Source organism: Anabrus simplex, chromosome 1 (genome assembly GCF_040414725.1).
Source record: "Anabrus simplex isolate iqAnaSimp1 chromosome 1, ASM4041472v1, whole genome shotgun sequence".
Taxonomy (NCBI): domain Eukaryota; kingdom Metazoa; phylum Arthropoda; class Insecta; order Orthoptera; family Tettigoniidae; genus Anabrus; species Anabrus simplex.
Window position 1 is genome coordinate 392,210,692 of NC_090265.1, and position 21,956 is coordinate 392,232,647.

At 38.2% G+C, this 21,956-nt stretch overlaps 1 protein-coding gene across 6 annotated transcripts in view; it reads left to right on the plus strand.

Moving 5' to 3' along the window:
- The window catches only part of LOC136856828 (protein abrupt), a 248,091-nt gene that overhangs the window by 23,983 nt on the left and 202,152 nt on the right, over positions 1–21,956 (plus strand). For all 6 annotated transcript variants that reach the window (XM_067134990.2, XM_067134989.2, XM_068224982.1 and 3 more), the window contains exon 2: positions 341–532. In XM_067134990.2, coding sequence (XP_066991091.2) covers positions 350–532 — 183 coding nt within the window. In that variant the 5' untranslated portion in view covers positions 341–349. The remainder of the gene's footprint in view (positions 1–340; positions 533–21,956) is intronic.

The window sequence follows — 21,956 nt, forward strand, 5'->3', positions numbered from 1 at the left end:
AAAAGCTATTGTAAAGGAAAGCAGTGGGAAACTTCCTCACTCCTTATTTCCCTAGTATTTCTGTCCAGTGACACCTTCAGTATTTGACAGCTGGTAGTGAAGCTGTTGAGGATCTAACCAGCCTTCGGGCTGAAGGCTTAACAAACAACTTTAATATCTTAATGCATAGAAATGTTTCATTAAATCTCCACGTCTCATGTGAGATTGTGAATGTTCTTAATTTTATTAAGGGATAGTCAGAAGTACAACTTTGTCATCCTCTACCATGGAAACAGTTTTATTTAAGTCTATTTTGTAAAATGTACCACATCTTGTTTATAATTTCTTTTTTTAATTGTAGATTTTGAAGATGGCAACAGACCAATTTTGCCTTCGCTGGAATAATTTTCAAGTGAACATAACTTCAGCACTTGAGAGCTTGAAATGTGATGAAGATCTGGTGGATGTGACTTTAACTTGTGATGGTCAGAATGTTAAAGCTCATAAAGTGATATTATCAGCATGCAGCCCATATTTTAGGAATCTTTTCAGAGTAAGTCATCCTTAAATGTCATCTTTTATGCATGCACTTTTGACTTGTTCAAAAGCTTTTCTTTAATATATGTTGTTAAAAAGCTATTGTAAAGGAAAGCAGTGGGAAACTTCCTCACTCCTTATTTCCCTAGTATTCCTATCCAGTGACACCTTCGGTATTTGTGACAGCTGACAGTGAAGCTGTTGAGGATCTAACCAGTCTTCGGGCTGAAGGCTTATAATATCTTAATGCATAGAAATGTCTCATTAAATTCTCCACGTCTCATGTGAGATTGTGAATGTTCTTAATTTTGTTAAGGGATAGTTTAGTAGTATCGGATTTCATCAAGTGAAACTGGAAATTACATTTCTCCAACTCAAGGTTACCTAAGTTATTGTACTCAACTCAAGAGTATTTCTAATAAATAAATTTGTGAAATTCCTGTTGTATGAGATGGAAGCTGCAAGCAAATTACCGTATTTACTCGCATATAAGACCTGTTTTTAATCCTATTTTTAATGCTGAAAGATTGAGGAGGTTCTTACATGCGCATATCTAAAAAATTTAAGAGCATATCAAAATATTCATTAAATCATTATACATTCTAACATCCTCTTAAAATATATTTCAAAACAGAAAATGTACTGTGTCTGAAATAAACGGAAAATACTGTTAGGGATATTCTTCTTTTAAAATTAAAAGCATCAAAATAAAAATAAATTGCATTTACCTATTGTTACTCGTTTCCACTAATTCCATAATATTTTTGCGTTTTATGTGCCATGCTGCTGCCGCTGTTCCTGGTTTCCTATATCCACACCAACACCTTCTTTCCAATTCAGAATATTTACCCGTTTGCGGTCCACATAGAGATCTTGCATTCTTTTTTTGCGACCATTAGGTTTTTTGTTTGTTTTTTTTTCCAATTTCTGATCATGTTTTGTTGAATAGTGAATTCACGGATGGCATCCCGCATACCATTTTTATCAGCAAACATAAGAACATTTAGAGTTGAAAGAAGCAGAACTTTTACGCTTACTGATATTAATGTTACCACACATAAGTAGTACACAACTAATTCCAGTGATATCGTTACTTTCCCTGACTACCAGCGGGTTACTGTCATTTGACTGAATGACCCCTGCCTGATAAAGCATATTGACAAAGACAAGAGTGAGAGAGATGCTTCAAGGTGACTGGCTGGCTTGGAAAGCGGCCTTAGGACAGGGGTTTCAGAGTTATTTTTGTGATAGAAGCTAACCACAACCTTTCTCCCGGTTACAAAAGAATGCAGTTTCTTGTTCTGTCACCCACAAAGTAACCTACGGTAACGGCATTTCATACCATACACTCCCGATGTTTAATGCAAGAATGTTTGTGCAATACCGTATCGAAAATAGCACTAACGTGATCATTTCCCATTATACAGTGTCTAATAAAAGGACCTCTGTAGTAAACACTCATCATTATTTACCTATATTTCAGGTCTAATATGCGAGGCAAATTTATTTTTATTTTTCCTGACCAAAAAAAATAGGGGAGGGTGGGGGATTCTATATGCAAGTAAGTACGGAATTTTATTCTTGTCAACTTTTTTCTTAACACGTTGAGTGCCAGACCGAATTTCATAGGACTGCCGTTCAGTGCCGTGAGCTAATAACATCGAGTTACTCCCTGGTGCCAAAACGTTCACAGGCTTAACCAAGCAAATGATCGCTGAAATGAGGATGTATTTATGATATATTACGTCAAATTATTATGTATATTAGGTAAAATATTGCGACCCCATATGGGGTCGTATTGGTCATTACGAATTGTACACGAACACGCGCCCCCATATGGGGTCGTACTTATACAGTAGTTACTGTCCCGACGCTCGGTCATACTTACCTTTTCCTTTGCAAGGACGCGTTATACGCTGTTGATTATGAGAGATGTGTTAGCTTGTTCATACTGGGGCCGTAAAAAGGTAGGATCCCCGATTTTAGGTCAGGAAATGTTTGTAAATGGCGATCTTCCGATTTTAGGTTAGGAAATTTTCGTATAAAAAGGTTGTTATATAAAGTAGTGAAAATCATGTAAATTTGGTTAATTGGGATGTAACAGAATATTAGTATAGGAAGAATTAGTAGTTACGGAATATTGAATAAGTATATAATTTTATTTGTATAACATTTAATTTGAGTGAGAGAACCCAGCAGCGATGATCGTGCAACATGGGAAACCAGTGACTATATCGTTGAAGACGTTCATATTGTTGCAACAGCTGGCTTGGAAACCCGGAATACAGCGGCGATGTGTATGCTGAAGACTGTAATTTATCAATATGGATGAACATGCGAGATCGCTATTTGCTCTGTACTGAGTTCAAAATTAATGTAACTATATACTACGTTTGCATCATTGTCTGACTTGTTCGATATATCGTCCAGACTATTTGCACTAAGTGTTTTACTGCTTGATTTGTTAGTAACGACTTAAGAAAAGAAAAGGAAACTCGCAGCACTGCACAATTACATACACAATCCGTGCGCGAGATAGGCAATGACTTTTTCACCTTACATAACACCCTTGACGTACCCATATGGGGTCGCGCCAAAACAGGAATTGAAGAATGGAAGGTGGACTATGCATGTACTTAAATATACACTATAAATTGAGGATAGTTATGTCCACCTTTTCAATACAAAAACAATGTGAGGTCATTAACACATCACATATTTATTACCTTTCAAACATTGGGACCGGTTTCGGCATTATTTGTATGCCATCATCAGCCATAGGAAACTTAGTGACAAGGCCTAAGTACAATATTAACATAACTTACAACATACATATATGTATATATAAAAATGAACATATTCTTACAATGACTATTTAAAAATTTTTGGTGTACACCATAAAACCTTATATTAAAATTGGTAGCATATTTTATGCGATATATTATGACTTTATACAATTATTTGACTAAAGTTAAAGCTTATTGTCAGTTTTTCTAAATATTACAAAATGTTAAAAGAGCATCCAGATAACAATTTTCAATCTTTAAAAACTTTTATAACTCCTAGGCGTTAAAGATAATAGTACATTTGTTTGGTCGATAGTACTAAATTGACATGCATTAAAATGAAATCGCCTACTGTCAGATGGGAAACAGTGACCTATTTGTACTAGGTATGGAGATAAGTTACATTATAAGTCTGTAGTAATTCTATAACTTGCGTTAATATAGTTTGGTTATTTAATAACAAGTCGAATAAAATGATAAATTCGGCTGATATTTTAAACTTTAAAATATTAATTGTCCATTGTAGAGGTCCCTTTTTCAGTGAAGATATATAGTGAGCAAAGCAGTTCCTCTTAGAATCGATTGCAGGTTCACTCTATTTTAGGTGGATTTTGGATTGAATAAATTTCTTATTTCGTAATGTAATGTCGTTAAGCAATGATCGTAATGTAATATTCCGTCATTTATGCTAATGTTCATAAAATGTAGATCGACTTGGTCGAAGTGGACTGGTGAACCAAATTTTCTTGGACCATAACATTCAAGGTCTTTGAGGTTCTAGAAATATCTCGATCCAAGACGGACCTAAGAAGAAAGAATATATATACTATGTATTAGCGTAAGAATAACTAAGTTTAATAGGCATTATTTTCGTTTAAGTCTGCTTTCTGCCTTTCCGGTAGACAGTTCCTCATCGGCTTCATTCTCGACAACACAGTGCTTAGGGTGAGTTTCTACTTAAACGAAAATAATGCCTATTAAACTTAGTTATTCTTACGCTAATACATAGTATATATATTCTTTCTTCTTAGGTCCGTCTTGGATCGAGATATTTCTAGAACCTCAAAGACCTTGAATGTTATGGTCCAAGAAAATTTGGTTCACCAGTCCACTTCGACCAAGTCGATCTACATTTTATGAACATTAGCATAAATGACGGAATATTACATTACGATCATCGCTTAACGACATTACATTACGAAATAAGAAATTTATTCAATCCAAAATCTACCTAAAATTGAGTGAACCTGCAATCGATTCTAAGAGGAACTGCTTTACTCAGTATATATCTTCACTGAAAAAGGGACCTCTACAATGGACAATTAATATTTTAAAGTTTAAAATATCAGCCGAATTTATCATTTTATTCGACTTGTTATTAAATAACCAAACTATATTAACGCAAGTTATAGAATTACTACAGACTTATGATGTAACTTATCTCCATACCTAGTACAAATAGGTCACTGTTTCCCATCTGACAGTAGGCGATTTCATTTTAATGCATGTCAATTTAGTACTATCGACCAAACAAATGTACTATTATCTTTAACGCCTAGGAGTTATAAAAGTTTTTAAAGATTGAAAATTGTTATCTGGATGCTCTTTTAACATTTTGTAATATTTAGAAAAATTGACAATAAGCTTTAACTTTAGTCAAATAATTGTATAAAGTCATAATATATCGCATAAAATATGCTACCAATTTTAATATAAGGTTTTATGGTGTACACCAAAAATTTTTAAATAGTCATTGTAAGAATATGTTCATTTTTATATATACATATATGTATGTTGTAAGTTATGTTAATATTGTACTTAGGCCTTGTCACTAAGTTTCCTATGGCTGATGATGGCATACAAATAATGCCGAAACCGGTCCCAATGTTTGAAAGGTAATAAATATGTGATGTGTTAATGACCTCACATTGTTTTTGTATTGAAAAGGTGGACATAACTATCCTCAATTTATAGTGTAAATCTAAATTCAATACGGACCAAAATGTTCTTAACTTTAAATGTACTTAAATAGACGACCAGCAGATGGCAGGAAGAGAACTTATACAGCTTCGAATCACATACTTACTGCGCACCCAAATGGGTTCGCACAGTTCTCGATATAGAACGAACGTACAACCCCATATGGGGACGTGAAGTTCAAAAACTTGACTACTCTCACGTACCCATATGGGGTCGCTTGGCACTCAACGTGTTAATATTTCATATCTCCATCAAGGATTAAAGAATGACTGAGGAATAATGCAGGTGTAGGAACAGTAGGCATGAACAGGCATTAAGGAGTATGAGGGAAAAGAGGGAGAGAGAGAGAGAGAGAGAGAGAGAGAGTTTGGAAGGAGATAAATTAGGATTCTAACAGAGAAGGAATTAAGTTCAAACAATATACAGGATATGTTTGGTAGACAGAAAGGACGGAAAGGAAGGGCAGAAGTTGTGGAAGACAGAAGGGATAATGTTTTAGGAAAGGAAATTGAGGGCCTAGGAGGTCTAGTCAGGCAGAGAATTCAGGAGATGTATTGGAGAGGATACGGAATGAGTTACTGAATATAGAACAGCAGAAGAAAGATGAGGGACAGGGAAATTTTGCAGATGATGGGAAGGTAAGAGGAAAGGGAAATGTAAAGTAGAGAATTGGAACAGGGTCATGAATGGGAGAAACTGGAGGAGGAAGTAAGTACTACAGCCATCAGAGAAGATGCAGGAGACCATGAGGGAAGGGATCTGATGAGGTGGGTAGGTTTGATGCATTGGTCATAGAGGCTTCATTGTTAGGCATATGCAGAAAGTGTATTAAGGAAAAGGAACTGGGGAGATAGTTATCCTGGAATTAGTTTCAGGTAGATGTTGAGGAAAGTAGAAGGAAAGGAGGAAAGTAAGGAGAAGGTGGTAGTTTTTCAGATTGGTACAAACAAAATAAGGTGAGCAGGAATAGGCACCAACATAGTTGAAGATGTGTGGGTGGTACATGTAGTACAGAAGAACTTAAGGGAGCAGAAATTATCAGTGGGATACTGTGTAGGAGCACTACTGTCTGGAAGGTGATCAGGGATTTAAATGAGACTATGGAGTGGGTATGTGGAAAACTGGGAATGAGATTTATACAGGGTCTTTATTTATGCTTGGAAGGGACTTTATCGCTCGAACTTGGCCGCCGATGACAGTTTGCTACCGGCCGCTGGCATGCACGGTTTCCAGCACTCTGCAGTTGTTGAGAGCTGAGCTCCGAGATAGTAGGGTGTTCAATGAAGCTACTGCGTACTGTATGTCGTATTGTATAGTGTTTTATTGTGATTGTGTATAGTGCTGTTATATGTGTGAAATATTCGTTATGTGAACATGTATATCTGCATAATACTTGCATTAAGTGCAGAAAATTGTGCGCTAGAAAAAGACAAAAGTTTTGAGCGAAATTTCCGGGGAGACCCATTCCTGTCAATCGGATAATAAAACAACTGGCCAAGAGCTTCAAACCTACAGGTTCAGTAAACAATAAAAATAGACATAAAAGTCCTTATCTCCTTACTAAAGCGTGTTTGGTACGAGGATCATAAATCTGTGGCCCCCTCGAAGCCCAGATTTAACGGCATGTGATTTTTATTTGTTGGGAATGTTAAAAAATGTAGTTTATGGGAACAACCCTCACACACTAGAAGAACTTAAAGACAATATAAGAGTTGCAATTGCATCCATCGGTACTGAAGAACTTGGTAGAGTAACCAAAAACTTCATTAGGAGATGCCGATTATTTTGGCAGCGCATGGGGAACATTGTCAGCATAAACTGTAAACATGGTGAATAAAATGCATGATAATGATTATGAGCACCGTATTCTGCCGTACATACGCACTCACAGTAGCCAGCAACTGAACCATCACTGGCGGCCAAGGTTGAGTGAGAAAGTCCCTTCCAAGCATAAATAAAGACCCTGTAGATCTTAATGGGGATAAGGATCTGTGCTGAGATGGCCTTCACTTGAACTACAGTAGTACATATAAGTTAGGAGGTTTGTTCGGAAGGGTTATAGGGAGATACATTCAGGGGAACAGAGTGTATTAGGGAACCTAATAAGAGTGCAGGGACCTGGAAAATAAGTAAATTTGTTAGTATTAAACTGTAGAAGTTTTGTAAAATTAATCTACAAATATTATAATAGGAGTTGAATAATGGCTAAGAAGTGATATTATGGATGTGGAAATTTTCTCTTGGAACTGGAGTGTTTTTTGTAGAGACAGGATAGATTCGATGGGAGGAGTAGGCCTATTCAAACTGACAAAAGAATTTGTGAGCTATGAAAAAGTAAAGGATAAGAAACATGAAATTCTATTTGCAAGGCTTATCCCTAGAGATAATAACTTGATGTTTTTTAGGTGTGCAGACCTGAAAGGGGTGACGCTGACACACAATTATTTGATAAGATAATCAGTCATGTGAGGAATGACACAGAAAAGAATGTGATTATAGTGGGTGGTCTTGATTTACCAAATGTTCACTGGGAAGGTAATGCGACTGACAGAAAGTACTGTATGACCAACAAATGTTAAATAAGTTAAACTAGTAAGGACAGCTGAATCACCAAGACATGGAACTAGCTAGAGTGAAGAATATTCTAGATGTAGTGTTGATGTAACCAGATTTATTTACTCGTGTCAGAAACATTCTTAATCATACAGTTAAAATAAAGTGATAATTAGACTGTTTACAAAACTTGCAAAAACGGACAAACAAAGGAAAATTGACCAAATTTACTATACATCTAGATGGTGTTTTTCCAAAACTGAGCCACACCTATGGCATTGTCATCAGCAAGCAATAAATCTTGCTCTGAACATGAAAATGGGCAGAGAGGACATTTATACATGTGGATTACTGTTTGTTCACCCCAGTCGCACTTGCGTTGTCCTCTGATGTGAAGCCCCATAACTTAAGTGAGGACTTAGCCCTGCCGACACCAGTTCTTAATTGGTTAAGGGACCTCCAAACACTCCAGTCTTCATTGTAACCAGCCGGAAGATGTTCACGTGGCTCCATCCATTCTTGCTGCTTAGATTTCCACAAGGACAGTCTTGCGTTATCTGGTGGTCCTTTCAAGGGCTTTGATGTCTGGAGGAAACTTTTTCTGGATTTCAGCCTAGATTGAGATTGATGATGACCAAACAGCGGGTGAGCTTCAACGTTCTCAACCTTCAGTCGTTCTTGATCAGCAGCGATTTCTCGACGAATACTTGGAAGTGCAATGTCAGCAAGACAGTGTAGCTTCTCAACAGGGGTAGGTTTCAGGTATCCTGTGATTAATCTACAAGCTTCATACAGGGCAGGGTCCACAGTTTTGGCATGGGATGATCTATACCACACAGGGGATGCGTATTCTGCAGCAGAGTAACACAGAGCCAATGCAGTGGTTCTAAGAATGTGTGCCTTTGCACCCCAGTTTGTACCTCTCAGCTTCCTCAGGATGTTGTTTCTGGCACTGACTTTATGTTTGATGTTGGAACAGTGTTTTCTGGAAGTGAGAGAGCGGTCCAGCGTTACCCCTAGGTACTTTGGGGTGAAAGAATGTTCCAAGAGGGTTCCATTCCAGGAGACATGTAATTTCCTTGATGCCTCTCTGTTTTTGAGGTGGAAAGCACAAAGCAGAGATTTTGACGGATTTGGCTTTAGGTGGTTAGCCTTGTAATATGTGCCTAACTCCTTGAGAGCGCCGTCAAGAGTGAGTTCTACCTCTTCAAAAGTTGAACACTGGCAGGCTAGTGCAAGGCCGTCTGCATATATGAAACTTCTTGTTTTGTTAGGGAGTGGTTGGTCATTGGTATAAATATTAAATAGCAATGGAGCCAGTACGCTTCCTTGGGGCAATCCATTTTTCTGTGATCTCCATCTGCTTCTTTGTCCTTGAAAGTCAACAAAAAACCTGTGGTTCTGCAACAAGGTTGACATCAATCTGGTAAGTTTTGAATCTTTCGTGAGTGTAAAGATCTTCTGAAGCAGTATACGGTGGTTCACTGTATCATATGCAGCACTGAGGTCAATGAAAGCTACCCCCATAATTTGTCGATTTTCAAAACCATCCTCAGTGTACTGCGTGAGGTTGAGAACTTGTGCAACAGCATTCTTGCCTGGTCTAAAGCCTGCCTGTTGTGGAATGAGGTTTTTGTTGATAGTCTGGATGAGTCTGCTGAGTATCATCCTTTCGAAAATCTTATATAGGTGGCACAGGAGAGATATTGGTCTGTAGTTCCTGGGATCTCTGCTGTCCTTTCCAGGCTTTAGAACAGCAATTACACGTGCTTTGCTCCACAATTTTGGAATCGTGGACATCTGTAGGCAGTTATTATAAAACTGTAGCAACCATTCTTTCGTGTTTCTTCCAAAGTTCTTTATTTGCTCAACTCGCATATCATCCAAACCCGCAGCTTTACCTGATTTGCACTTGATTATTGCATTTTCCAACTCGGTGAAATTGAAATGTTGCATGAGCTCAGATGTTATTTCATCCCTGCCTGCAGGTACCTTCAACGTAGCTCTCCGGGTTTTAGCTTCTTGTTTTATTTTGCCATTCATGAGAAGTTGGTGGGCAATCTGATTGGCTGTAACTGAAGAATGTGTGTTACTCACGGTTGGATCTCTGCTCAGCTTCTTTAGGAGTTTCCAGGCCTTTTGGCTGCTCTGCGTCATATCCAATTCTTCCATTAATTTTGACCACCTCTCTCTTTTCGATGAGGCTATTAAAGAAGTTAGGGCATGTGCTGCTTTAATAGTTTCCTCACCCATTGGGTTCTGTTCGAATAGCTTGTAGTAGTCCTCTAGTTGCGAGACTGCATCCAGATTAAGGCCTTCGATGTAACTGGTGCCACATCCATGGGGAATAGATATACAAGAACTTTTCTTAACAGCCTCAGTGAACTGTTCATATGATTCAGGAACTGGTTTGATGTTTTGGACCATATCAACCAGTACAGCAGAGAATTTTGACCAGTCTGCTTTTTTGAAGTTGTATCTACGACGAAAGGGAACATACTGAGGTAGGATAGCGGAGTAAAACTGACAGGATTGGTCTGTGTTGAGACTTGGGGACTGGGTTACATACTCCCTTGCTGCATTGTTGTGCTATGTTATTAGTGACGAAGATCAAATCTGGATTGTATCCTCTTCTCCAACGGCCACTGTAAAAGAAGGTGGCAGTTTACTATCATGAATAAGAGAGAGTTCTATAGCATCTGCCCAAGTGTTGAAGTAGCTCACCATTGCCATCACTGTGTTCATATCCCCATTCAGTACTGTGACAATTAAAATCTCCCACCACAAAATTCACTTTCTGGTTTCTAAAGTTCACTGGTTCTTTAAAGGAGAAATTGGAGTCTGGAGGCTTGTAGATCGATGTAACTGTACAGTTGGAAAGTTCAATTGTTATAATTTCAGTCTCATTCTCTATTGTAAATGCCGTTGACAGAATCAAGGTTTCAGGTTTTGTAAATATGGCACTTCCATATTTGCTATGAGGTATTTCAGCAAGAAGTCGCATGCCATGAATTCTAGGTCACACCTGGTTAATATCTCTGTGGGATTCTTGGATACACGCAATGTCAACGTTTTGCTCTCTGCAAACTCGGTTCAGCAACTCTTCTTTACAAGATGATATGCCTTCAGTGTTGAAAGACATGATTGTAAATTTGGGTCCTGAAAAGGACTTACTTTGATATTTCCTTGCTGTCATGTTAAAGACTAGCTGGTCACCTTAATGAAATATATTTTGAAAGATGCTTCTGGTGTGAGAGAATCAGCCATCTAGGAAATGTCCTAGTCCGTTGCCCAGGGAACGCCCGGATGAATTTAATCAATATTCTTAACACGTCCTGCGGGGAGGCTTCTCTCTTGTTCTCCATGTAACCAGATGACCTCTATAGAGAAACTGAAGTGGTAGAGGGTATACATGATAATGAAGCTTGTTTTGTCATAGTTAAAAATAAATGCTCTAAAAAGGAAGGTTGTTCAATTAGTTCTATTAGTTGGAATCCTTTTTGTGAATACGTTTTTCATGAATTCTTACATGCCTATAAGAGTTTTTAATGTCTATTACACAATTTACAAACGTTTTACAGTCATTGACATATTACCAGTTTTGATCATTTCACCATTTTTTGTGAATTCTTACATAACTTCACCAATTGCAAATATTATATTCAAGCTCTTTAGACCCTTTCAGTTGTGAAATTACTAGCATTCCACTCCAGTGTGACAGTAGGCTCGTCAGTTATTTATTTATTTATTTACTTTTGCATGTATAAATATATTAAGGTGCAACTTAGAATATATTTTGATACTAGCTGATGTACCCGTGCTTCGCTACGGGATTCTCAGAAAGACTGACTTTGTGGTTTTCCTAACTGAAATCAACATAGGTCATTACAAAAACGTATGAATGTAGCGATTAAAAGCAATGCTATCATATAAAATACTCGATCAAATGGAAAGCCGCACGTTTTATCACTTTTAACGAACAGTGCTGCGGTTAGATTGCGGTGCCAATCTAATAGTCCAAAGTTCCAGAGCTGGGATGACCAGGTCGCAGATTGCCATGAATACTCATCTGCCATTATTCCGCTAAATATGCACACTGTTCATTCCAATCAGTGCCTCAGAGTAGGGATTGAATAGCCCGAATGCTATGATGATCCAGTGTGTTACGTACCAGTAGTATCAGAAAATTTATAAACCAGGGGAATGGCATGCTAAAGAAGAACGTTATCTAACTCCCCAGTTACTTCCCATCAATATTCAGGCAGGCTGTTACACACTGTACGACTGGGCGAGTTGACCGTGTGGTTAGCGGTGCGCAGCTGTGAGCTTGTGTCCGAGAGATAGTGGATTCGAACCCCATTGTCGGCAGCGCTGAAGATGGTATTCCGTGTTTCCCACTTTCACACCAGTCAAATGCTGGGCCTGTACCTTAATTAAGGCCTAAGGCACTCCTAGCCCTTTCTTATCCCATCGTCGCTATAAAACCTATCTATGTCGGTGCGACGTAAATCAAATAAAAAAATACTCTGTACGCAGCAGTAATCCTATCTACCGGAGATGATGGGCAACAGAAGACACAAAGCACATCACGACAAACAATGGTCAATGTAATGTTATTGTTGATCAATGTTATGAGCTTTCTATATTGTAGGCCTACACATGTAGTTTTCTTTCGACTCTGTGATTTGTAAAATACTTTATACCGTAAACTGTAGTTTCCTATTCTCCGACTTTACATACCGATTTTCAATAAATACTGTTTACCCATTTTCTCGTTACTCGGCGCTGATATTGTGCCCTGACAGCAGTCCCTGTCACCATTTTGTAAATTTTAATTCAGTATCTCAAGGTTGGGTTAAGCCGCGGCGAAGCAATGCAGTCGGAGATCCATGAAGGCTCCACTCTAGGGACGTGCAAGTCCGACGAGTTGGGACACAGGTTAATTAAGTGGACTGTTATCGTCGTGGCTTTTAACGTGGAATGTAATCATCATTTCTGCCTAAATTACGTGAATATTCCTCAATAGAGTATTAAGAGATCGAAGATATTGGCATATTCGACGAGATACATCGACCAACATTTAATCTTATCCTAAATTAAATAACTAACCTAATATTCCTATGCTACTTTAAATGAAAACTCCGTAAAATGTTTTATTTTATGGAAGGATCTCCCGTTTAATGACTTAAAAATACTTTAAATGTATCAACTACATTAAAAACAAATTATTGGCAACACCAACGGATATAAAAGGAAAATATTATGTTAAATTGAAAATAAATACCTAACTTCAAGCTCTTGTTACAAATAAATACAACATCATCAATCGAAACAAAAGAGACAAAGTGTCCCTCTGCTGAAGGCTTACATGGAAAGATCAGTTATCAATCTCGCATTTTTCAAAAATAAATCACTGGGAATTATAGAATCGTCCACTTCAGAATGTTATTTCCTACCCGAATATCTCATAATATTCCGTCATTTCTCCTTTAAAAATCATCGCACTATATGTCAGTATCTGTCTATCTAGCAACTTGAAAATTACCGTTATTCTAACCATATAAAATCACCATACATGCAATAGAAATGTTTGAAAAACACAGGATCGTAACATAATATGACATCCACCAAAATCATGCATTTAAAAGACAGACTCGATCCTCTCGTACGTCCATCGGTGACCGTACCTAGATAAAAAACATCAAGTGACATTGCAACGTCTACGATAATCTTGTCTAACTACGTTGATTCTGCGCCTCCGGATACCACTGCGACGTTTGACCTGGAATACTACATTAGCACTAGGCGTCAACTCAAATGATCTACAAAATCCAACTAGCAAAGAAATGGCTTACTTACCATAGAAGATCATATTTCCTTTACGACATGACCTTAATATCTTTACGTTACCGATTATCTTGCGAAGATCCTAAACATCCCTTTAAAATCGTGCGCTCTGGTCAATCTTGTATTTAAATAGGATAAATGTGACGACCGACTACTAGTGTTCGAGAGTGCAACACCCTACAACATTATTCTAAAATACGGCCTCGTACCTAAATAAATTATTCATCACGACAACATCAAAATTCACGCATGACCAACATAGTTCCTACCGTCAATACCATCATCAGGACCTTCACATAACATCATCATAAAATTCGCAATCCCAATGACACGTCTATAATCATCACATCTCTCTATCCACGTAAATATTTTTCAAAGATCCTACCGTAACTAACACCTTATTACATCGCACAACTCGTCATGCACAGCGAATTCACAATACTAAAGAACAATCTATTCAGGCAATTACGTAAAATTACTAAATACGTTGCCGCATTAATTCCATATCACCACAATAGTATCACACTTTTATTATCAAACACTGTATTTCCACACAAGCACATAACATTTTGAAGACCACAGAATCGCACGTCGCAAAATACCGAGCTCCTCCGAGGTATTCTGAGCTCCAAGTTAAATTAGCGTTCAATACCATAACATCATTACGGTACCAATAACATCCATGTCGAAGAAACTTTCGCAAAACCTTGCTAGCAAACATTAAAGAAATCTTACACAACTATCGCATATTATCACAACGTAGTCTGGCACACCACACTAGACGTAACGATCATAAATATTACAACGCAATGTCCAACAAATAACGGTCGCTTTCAAGTTAAAATTGTTCATGTCAAAATTGACAACAAAATAAATACTACTCTACAACTACAATAAGCAATTACGTGGCGGAATATGTATAAGATATTCAAGTACTCATCCTGGGTTGTTGCTCCACGACGGTGTCACCTTCCGAGTTCAGCTCTCACTCAATAACATTATCAAGTATTGTCCACCACATTTCAGATCAGATCCTTTGAGGTCCCTCTATTTTAGTTGTTCATGTTGATACGTGCACACATTGTATCTGAATAAATAACTGCTGACGGTTCCATGTTACCTGAAACTCAGAGATATCAATTAGAACAAGGTCATACACCTTAATACAATTTTAACAGTTCAAGTGATACACTTGCCTTTTCATTCAATAACAAGATATCTTGTTTTACAATATTGTATGTTTATAATATGCCAATATCTCTTTAAATACTCCTTTCAATACAATCTTTTCCCTATGAATTCTTGCTTCCGATCTCTCTGAGATGCAGATTGAGAGTATATCAACTTCTTCAGAGACAAAACAGATTCTACTACAACATAATAATTGCAGACGGTTTGCTTTTCAGAATTCTTCTCAGCTTCTAGCTCCCATATGTTTCTGACAATTGGAAACATTTGACACATAATGTAAGACGATCTCGTACAAATCAGCTGTACTAGTAAAGGAACTTATTTAATAATTGCCGCCTCGTATTTAGGTTAGTAATCGACAGTTTCCTTTCTTCATCTCGATCGTCGGATCGTGCGAGACTAGATGTACAAGGTATGGCCCTCTCATATAAATTTATTGTTTACATATTTCATGGCCCTCAGTAACATTCTGTCGCAGATATACTGCCGTTCATGCATTCCGGAAACTTTACTTGAAGAATGCGTATTATTCATATAATCCTGCCCTATGTTTCACGATATTAACTATCTACTAATTTTTCCGAGATACCACGGGGTTTAGAGCTGGTTATCAATCTGCTGATATCTTCAATTCGGCGATGCCGTTCACGTAATTAGACAAATCAACTGCCTTCTAATTCATCTGGAGGTGTGATAACCGGATATGAGATTTCATTGACGTTATTTCTCGACATAAACTTCCAATGTGTTCACCAATCTCATCCTGACATACATTGGAAGGTTATATTCCTCCTCTACTCAAAAATGAAATTTCGTATGAAAGGAGAAATTTCATATTTATGCCAGATCTTATCATAATTATCTTCTTCAATGAAATCTTCTTTTATCACGTCTGAAATGAACGAAAATAACTCTGGTCTTGAGATACTGTTATACCATATCCTGTCTGGACTTCATCATACGTCATCTGATCCGTCGGTCAGCGAATAAACATCCCAAGCATCTCCGTTTCTTTCGTCTTCCACGATGATATTGACTTCCTCCTCTTCAACGATCGGGAAATTGTACTGTTTAAGACTTGAAGCATTGAAAATAGCAATGTTGTTGGACTCTAAACTCTGTATTTTATATGCGTTATTGCCCAGTGCTTCAATAACTTTGAACGGCCCGATGTACAAATGTGCAAACTTGGAATAGAATTTTTCCGTGGGACAAGATACGGCTGGTTTTCTTACAAGAACATAGGTTCCAACCTCCAAAGGTTCTCGAAATTTTTTATGCCTTAACTTCTTGAGACGTTTTTCGGCCTGCCTTTTCATACATGCCTGAGCTTGCTTTATGTTCTCTTCGACGCTAGGACTTTCTTCGACTGGTCTAGCAATGATCTCGTTCCAGGGACGTCTTGGCTGCTCGTTCATGTGAAGAACGCTTGGAATATTGCCGATAGACTCGTGCCATGTAAAATTTATACAATCGGCTATTGTCGGTAAACAAGAAGTCCATGTCCAATGACGTTCATGGCAGAAAATCCTACAATATTTCGCAATTTCCTTCATGACCCTTTCAGCTGCATTGGATTCAGGGTGCCTTATGGAACTAAACCGGTGTTGAATGTTCATTTTCCTTAAAGCTTCCGCAAATTCGTTTGACGTAAACTGTGTTCCATGGTCCGTTATTATGCATTTTGGTTTACCCATCTTTGGTATCGTTACTCTTTCTAAACTCCTAATTATGGATTTAGAGTTGGCCTTCCTAATGGGCTGAAGTGATACAAATTTTGACATCACATCGAGGACTACCAATACAAAACGGTTTCCACGTTTACCTACGGGTAAACTCCCATACAAATTCATGGCATATACTTCCCTAGGTCGGTCTGGTATTACAGCTATCGGTGGTTGATACAATAATACGGAGTTGTGTTTCACCCTCTGGCATATATCGCAGGTTTTTACTATTCTCCCGATGGTTCTCCGGAATCCAGTCCATGTGAAAGTCTCTCCTATTGTAGCTGCTAATTTATCTAGGCCACCATGACCAATCATTCTATGGATGTACCATATGAGTTTACATCTTAATTTGCGTGGCACCACCACTCTTAATTTCTTCCGATCTTTGTCTATGTACTTATACAAGATGTTATTCGTCAGCACATAATCATTTTTTTGATCTTCGGGTCCATCATCAGCTGACCTTCCTAGACAACACTCAATAATCTCTTTCAGAGATGAATCTTCAAGTTGCAGCTCTGGCAATCGTTTTAGGCTTTCCAAACATTCTTCATCCTCTTGAGTTATTTCAATAACATTGACCTCCAGAGGCTCTTCTGTTGGATTTCGGCTTAGACTGTCCGCCAACACATTACTTTTACCTGGGCAGAACTCAATTCTTAAATTAAATTGCTGCGCATAAAGTGCCCATCGTGATACTCTCTCGCTGGATAATGTGGTTTTTAACACAAACGTTAGTGCTTTATGGTCCGTCCTAACAACTACCGGATACCCATACACTATTTTCCTCCACTGTTGTAATGCGTAAACAATGGCCAACATCTCAAGCTCAGTGGTCGTATACTTAAGTTCATGGTTTCTTAATTTTCTACTAACGAAGGCTAAATAGTTTATATTATTCTCCCCATTACTCTCCTGATACAATACAGCTCCAACTCCAACTGCTGAGGCATCAGATTGTATGATAAATTCACGATCGAAGTCCGGATATCCAAGTTTTATACTGTTAGCTAGTAATTCCTTCGCGTTAAGAAAAGCTCGATCATGACTCTCATTCCACCGCCAACGATTATTGGTCTTCAATAAATCTTGTAGGGGAGCTAATATCTCTGTATACCTTGGACAGTGGCTAGCGAAAAATCTCGTCATTCCCAAGAATTGTCGGATATGCTTAATCCTTCTGGGCTTCGGAAAGTTACATATGGCCTGTATCTTAACTGGGTTTGGTCTTATTCCAGTTCCATCAATTACATGTCCAACAAACAAGATTTCAGATTGGCAGAACTTTGACTTGGATCGATTGATTTTGAATCCAGCTTCATCTAAATTTCTTAGCAGCTGTTCCAACTTGACTACATGCTCCTCGAAAGTTGCTGTCGCCAGTACGATGTCATCAACATAAATGGTTATAAATTCTTTCACTTTCCGGTTTCAAGTTCCTGTCTAAAGCTCGTACCAATGCAGCCGCAGAGTTAGAAATGCCGAATGGGAGTCTTTCAAAGATATACGTTTGATTATCAAACATGAAACCAGTAAATAGCTTAGATTTACTCTCCAAGACTATGTGGAAGTATGAGGAAGTCAAATCTAATATCGTGAAAAATCTCTTGTTCCGAAATCCTCTTATTATCTCCTTTATTACTGGGGCTTTATCATACTCAGGAATTAATTTGGAGTTGACCTGTCTCGCATCAATGCACACGCGAATCGATCCATTGCTTTTTCTTACCACTACCAGAGGGCTAACGAATGGTGTATGTGCTTTAGATATTATACCATTATCCATCATCTCCTGTATTACCTTCCTAGCCTCGGGCATGAATTTATCTGGTATAGGGTACGGTTTAATCTTAAACGGCCTCCAATCTTTCACTAATAACTTGTACTCAAAGTTCTTTATTGCTCCAGGCTGGCTCTTAAAAGCATTGCTATACCTTTTCAGCAAATTCTCAATTATCCCTTGCTGTTCAGAATTTCCTCCTATTCCACTGTCGATTGTCTGTCCACATACAGCATCTTCTGTGTCGTATCTTTCCATTATCTTCTCGGCAACATGTGCAGCTTCATTTATTGAAATGTTCATGGTTTTCTGTAGCTCACTCGTTTCCTTGTTTTCTACTCTAGCTGTGATGTCCTGTCCTCTTTCACCGTCACATCTGATCCTTATTTCTTCTTTCTTTAAATCAATTACTATGTTGTTTTCCCTGATAAAATCTGATCCAATAATTAAGTTATATTGGATTTTCTCCATGACTACAAATGGATGTTCCATTAAATTTCCTCCGATTTCTATTGGCAAAAAAGTTTGTAACTTGCATTTCGTGACCTTGTCTGGAATTATGCCCTTGATTTTCATGTTGGCAATCGGAATTACAGGCAAGTGTGCTTTGTCTTGCAACTCTGAGAATAGTAGTTTGGAGATGATACTTATACTTGCTCCAGTATCCAATAATGACAATACTCGAATACCCAATATTGTGACGTAAATAACGGGCAGTCCTCTCTTTAATTTTATTCCTTTAGGTAGGCCGTCTTCGTGCAACAATTCCTCGGGTTCAAATTCCCACGATTCGATTCCTGCTATGACCCATTCGTGCTGCCTATAATTTGGATTTAACTTACTAATTCTATTGTTTGTTACTGATTCCAAAACGAAGTTTTTTTTTTCACCCCGTCATTGCCTTGATTATTCTTGTCAAATGGTGCGGCTGCGGGATTTAACGTTTTATCAGCGCTTTCTTTTCTTTGTTCTTGCTGATACAACAGACTAGTCGCGCCCACGCAATCAGCGTTCATATCTTGACTCAATATCGCTCGTTCCCATTGCTTGCATTCCTGCTGCTTTCTTAATTCGCCAAGGTACCTTTCTCTTTCCTTGTTTATCTCCTCGTCCTGTCGAATATCTGATTGTCTTGAATTTTCCCGATACCTATTTCTGCGGTACGGCCATTTATCTCTGTTCCGACTCCACCTTGTATTTCTGTAATACCTAGGATATCTCCGCTCTTCGTTTCGAAACGGTGTCCACTTCTGGCGCGCCTTGTCACTCTTCTCGTCCCTATGTTCCACTCTTCTGTAGCCTTCATTCGTCCTAGGTCTGTCTCCTTGACCATGACTGTTGTATCCCTGGTTTCTTTCTACATCTTCATCTCCTGCTGGTGTTACCACGTTTACCGTCGGATCGACGTGTCTTACTATGCGGCTATTAGTATGTGTTGACGTGCTGTCAATTTGCCGAAGTATCGACTCTGCTTGCACGGCTGATTGAATATTTGCCGCCGTCAATAATCTCTGTATATCCGCAGGGAACTGTTTGATTATTGCTCGTACCATTTCTGTTTCTGTAGGTGGAGAATCAAGCTCCTTCAGTCGATGAAATTGCATCGTGAAGTATTCGGCAAACCTACTCGGTCCTGTTAAAGAATATTTCTTCGAGTATAGATCGAGTCTGATTCCTTGCTGAACGTCGATCCCCCAGAATTTATCCAAGAAAGCTTGTTTAAAGCCTGCATAATCCTCAAAAACGTAGTGAAAAGCTTTAAACCAAATGAGTGGTGCACCTTCTAAGTGTTTCTCCACTGTCTTTAACTGGCGCTCTGTAGATACCTTTGTCTCTCTAAAGTATTCCTCAATCTCTCTTAGAAAACCACGAGGAGTCATACTGGACCCTATATTTCCGTTAAATTTCTTAGGCCTATCCTCATAAGTTCGTATAATGTTAACAATCTGGGTTCCACTTCCTGTATGAATTGTCCCGTTGTCATTAATATCAACGCAAAGCTGAGGTATCTCAAATTGACTGTTTACTTCAGTCTTCCTTCCATCCTCAATTATCGTCTGCCGGTCGTTCAACGATGATACCAAATTCCTATTTGTTTCGTTTTCAATCCTCAGGTTCTGTACGTCCTTTTGAATAGCATTTAAATCGTCTTTTAAACCTTTTATTTGCTGGTTCATCAAAGTTTTATTCTCTTCAGTTTCTTCCGTTATCAAATTGAACCTGTCATTGATCTGCTCTCTTGCTTGGGTTATCTCTTTCCGTATATTCTCATTGGTGATAATGACTTCATCCGATACCTTCTTGAGTTTTTCATCCCAACTATTATCAGTCTCTTTTATCTTCTCCTGCATCACATCTACCTCTTCTTTGAGCTCTTTAAGATCATGGTCGACTTGAACTCGCAACTCTTGGATGCTTGACTTAAAATCATCCTTCAATTCTTCGAATTTTTCTTGAAAATTCCTCTTATTCTCAATCATCGCCGCATTCACTTCTTCTTTTAAATTTAATACTTCTCCTTGTACTTCAGCGACTTTCGATCCTAACGATACAATCTCTTCTTGCATCACCTTCATATTTTCTTGCACCATATCGGTGATTCTGTCGAAAGTTCCTTGCATTTTTTCGTGTGATTCGTGAATTTCTGCTCTAGTAGTCCTCTGTGATTCCTGGATTTTCTTCTCGGTATTTTCTTGCGACTCTCGTACTTCCTGAATCCTTTTCTCAGTACTTTCTTGTGACTCACGTACTTCTTGAATCCTTTTCTCAGTACTTTCTTGTGACTCTTGAATTTTCCTTTCTGTATTTTCTTGTGCTTCCTGAATTCTTTTTTCTGTATTTTCTTGCGCTTCTTGAATTCTCTTTTCTGTACTCTCTTGCGATTCCTGCATTTTATTCATTTTTCCAGCGAGCTCCTCCAGTAACAGTTTTACTTGAGCAAGAGACGCCATCGTAATTTCCTATATCGTCCCTTATTGATAATAAATCACTCTCAATCTCACTCTACAGTCTTTGTCTAGTGTTTCCACAACACCTATACCTGCCTAGCACCTCACGAATTAGATTCAATAAATGAACGTATGGGTCTCTCCGGATCTGACCCGAAATATGACGGACATCCTACAATAAGTGACACGGAACAACCTATCGCTTTATCCGAGTTAAATGACTCATTATCCCGACTAACAAGAGCTGAAACTTTACGGAAAATCCTTCCATAATGTCACAAAATGAAACTAAGTAAAAATCGTAGTACTGATTAACGGTCAAATCCTTCCAATATTACTCATAAAATATATGATTAAATAAATATTTCAAACATTCTTCACCAACAATGTTGTAGATTCAATGTTCCCTGATTACCAATGTCTTTTCGAGTTTTCCTCTCTTTAAGTCCACTGCCACGCGATAAGTAATTCGACTCTAGTCGTTCGGTAATAAAATAATTCAACTCTGGCCCCACAGTTGGGCGCCAAGTAAAATTATATAACCTATATGTGCCCTGACAGCAGTCCCTGTCACCATTTTGTAAATTTTAATTCAGTATCTCAAGGTTGGGTTAAGCCGCGGCGA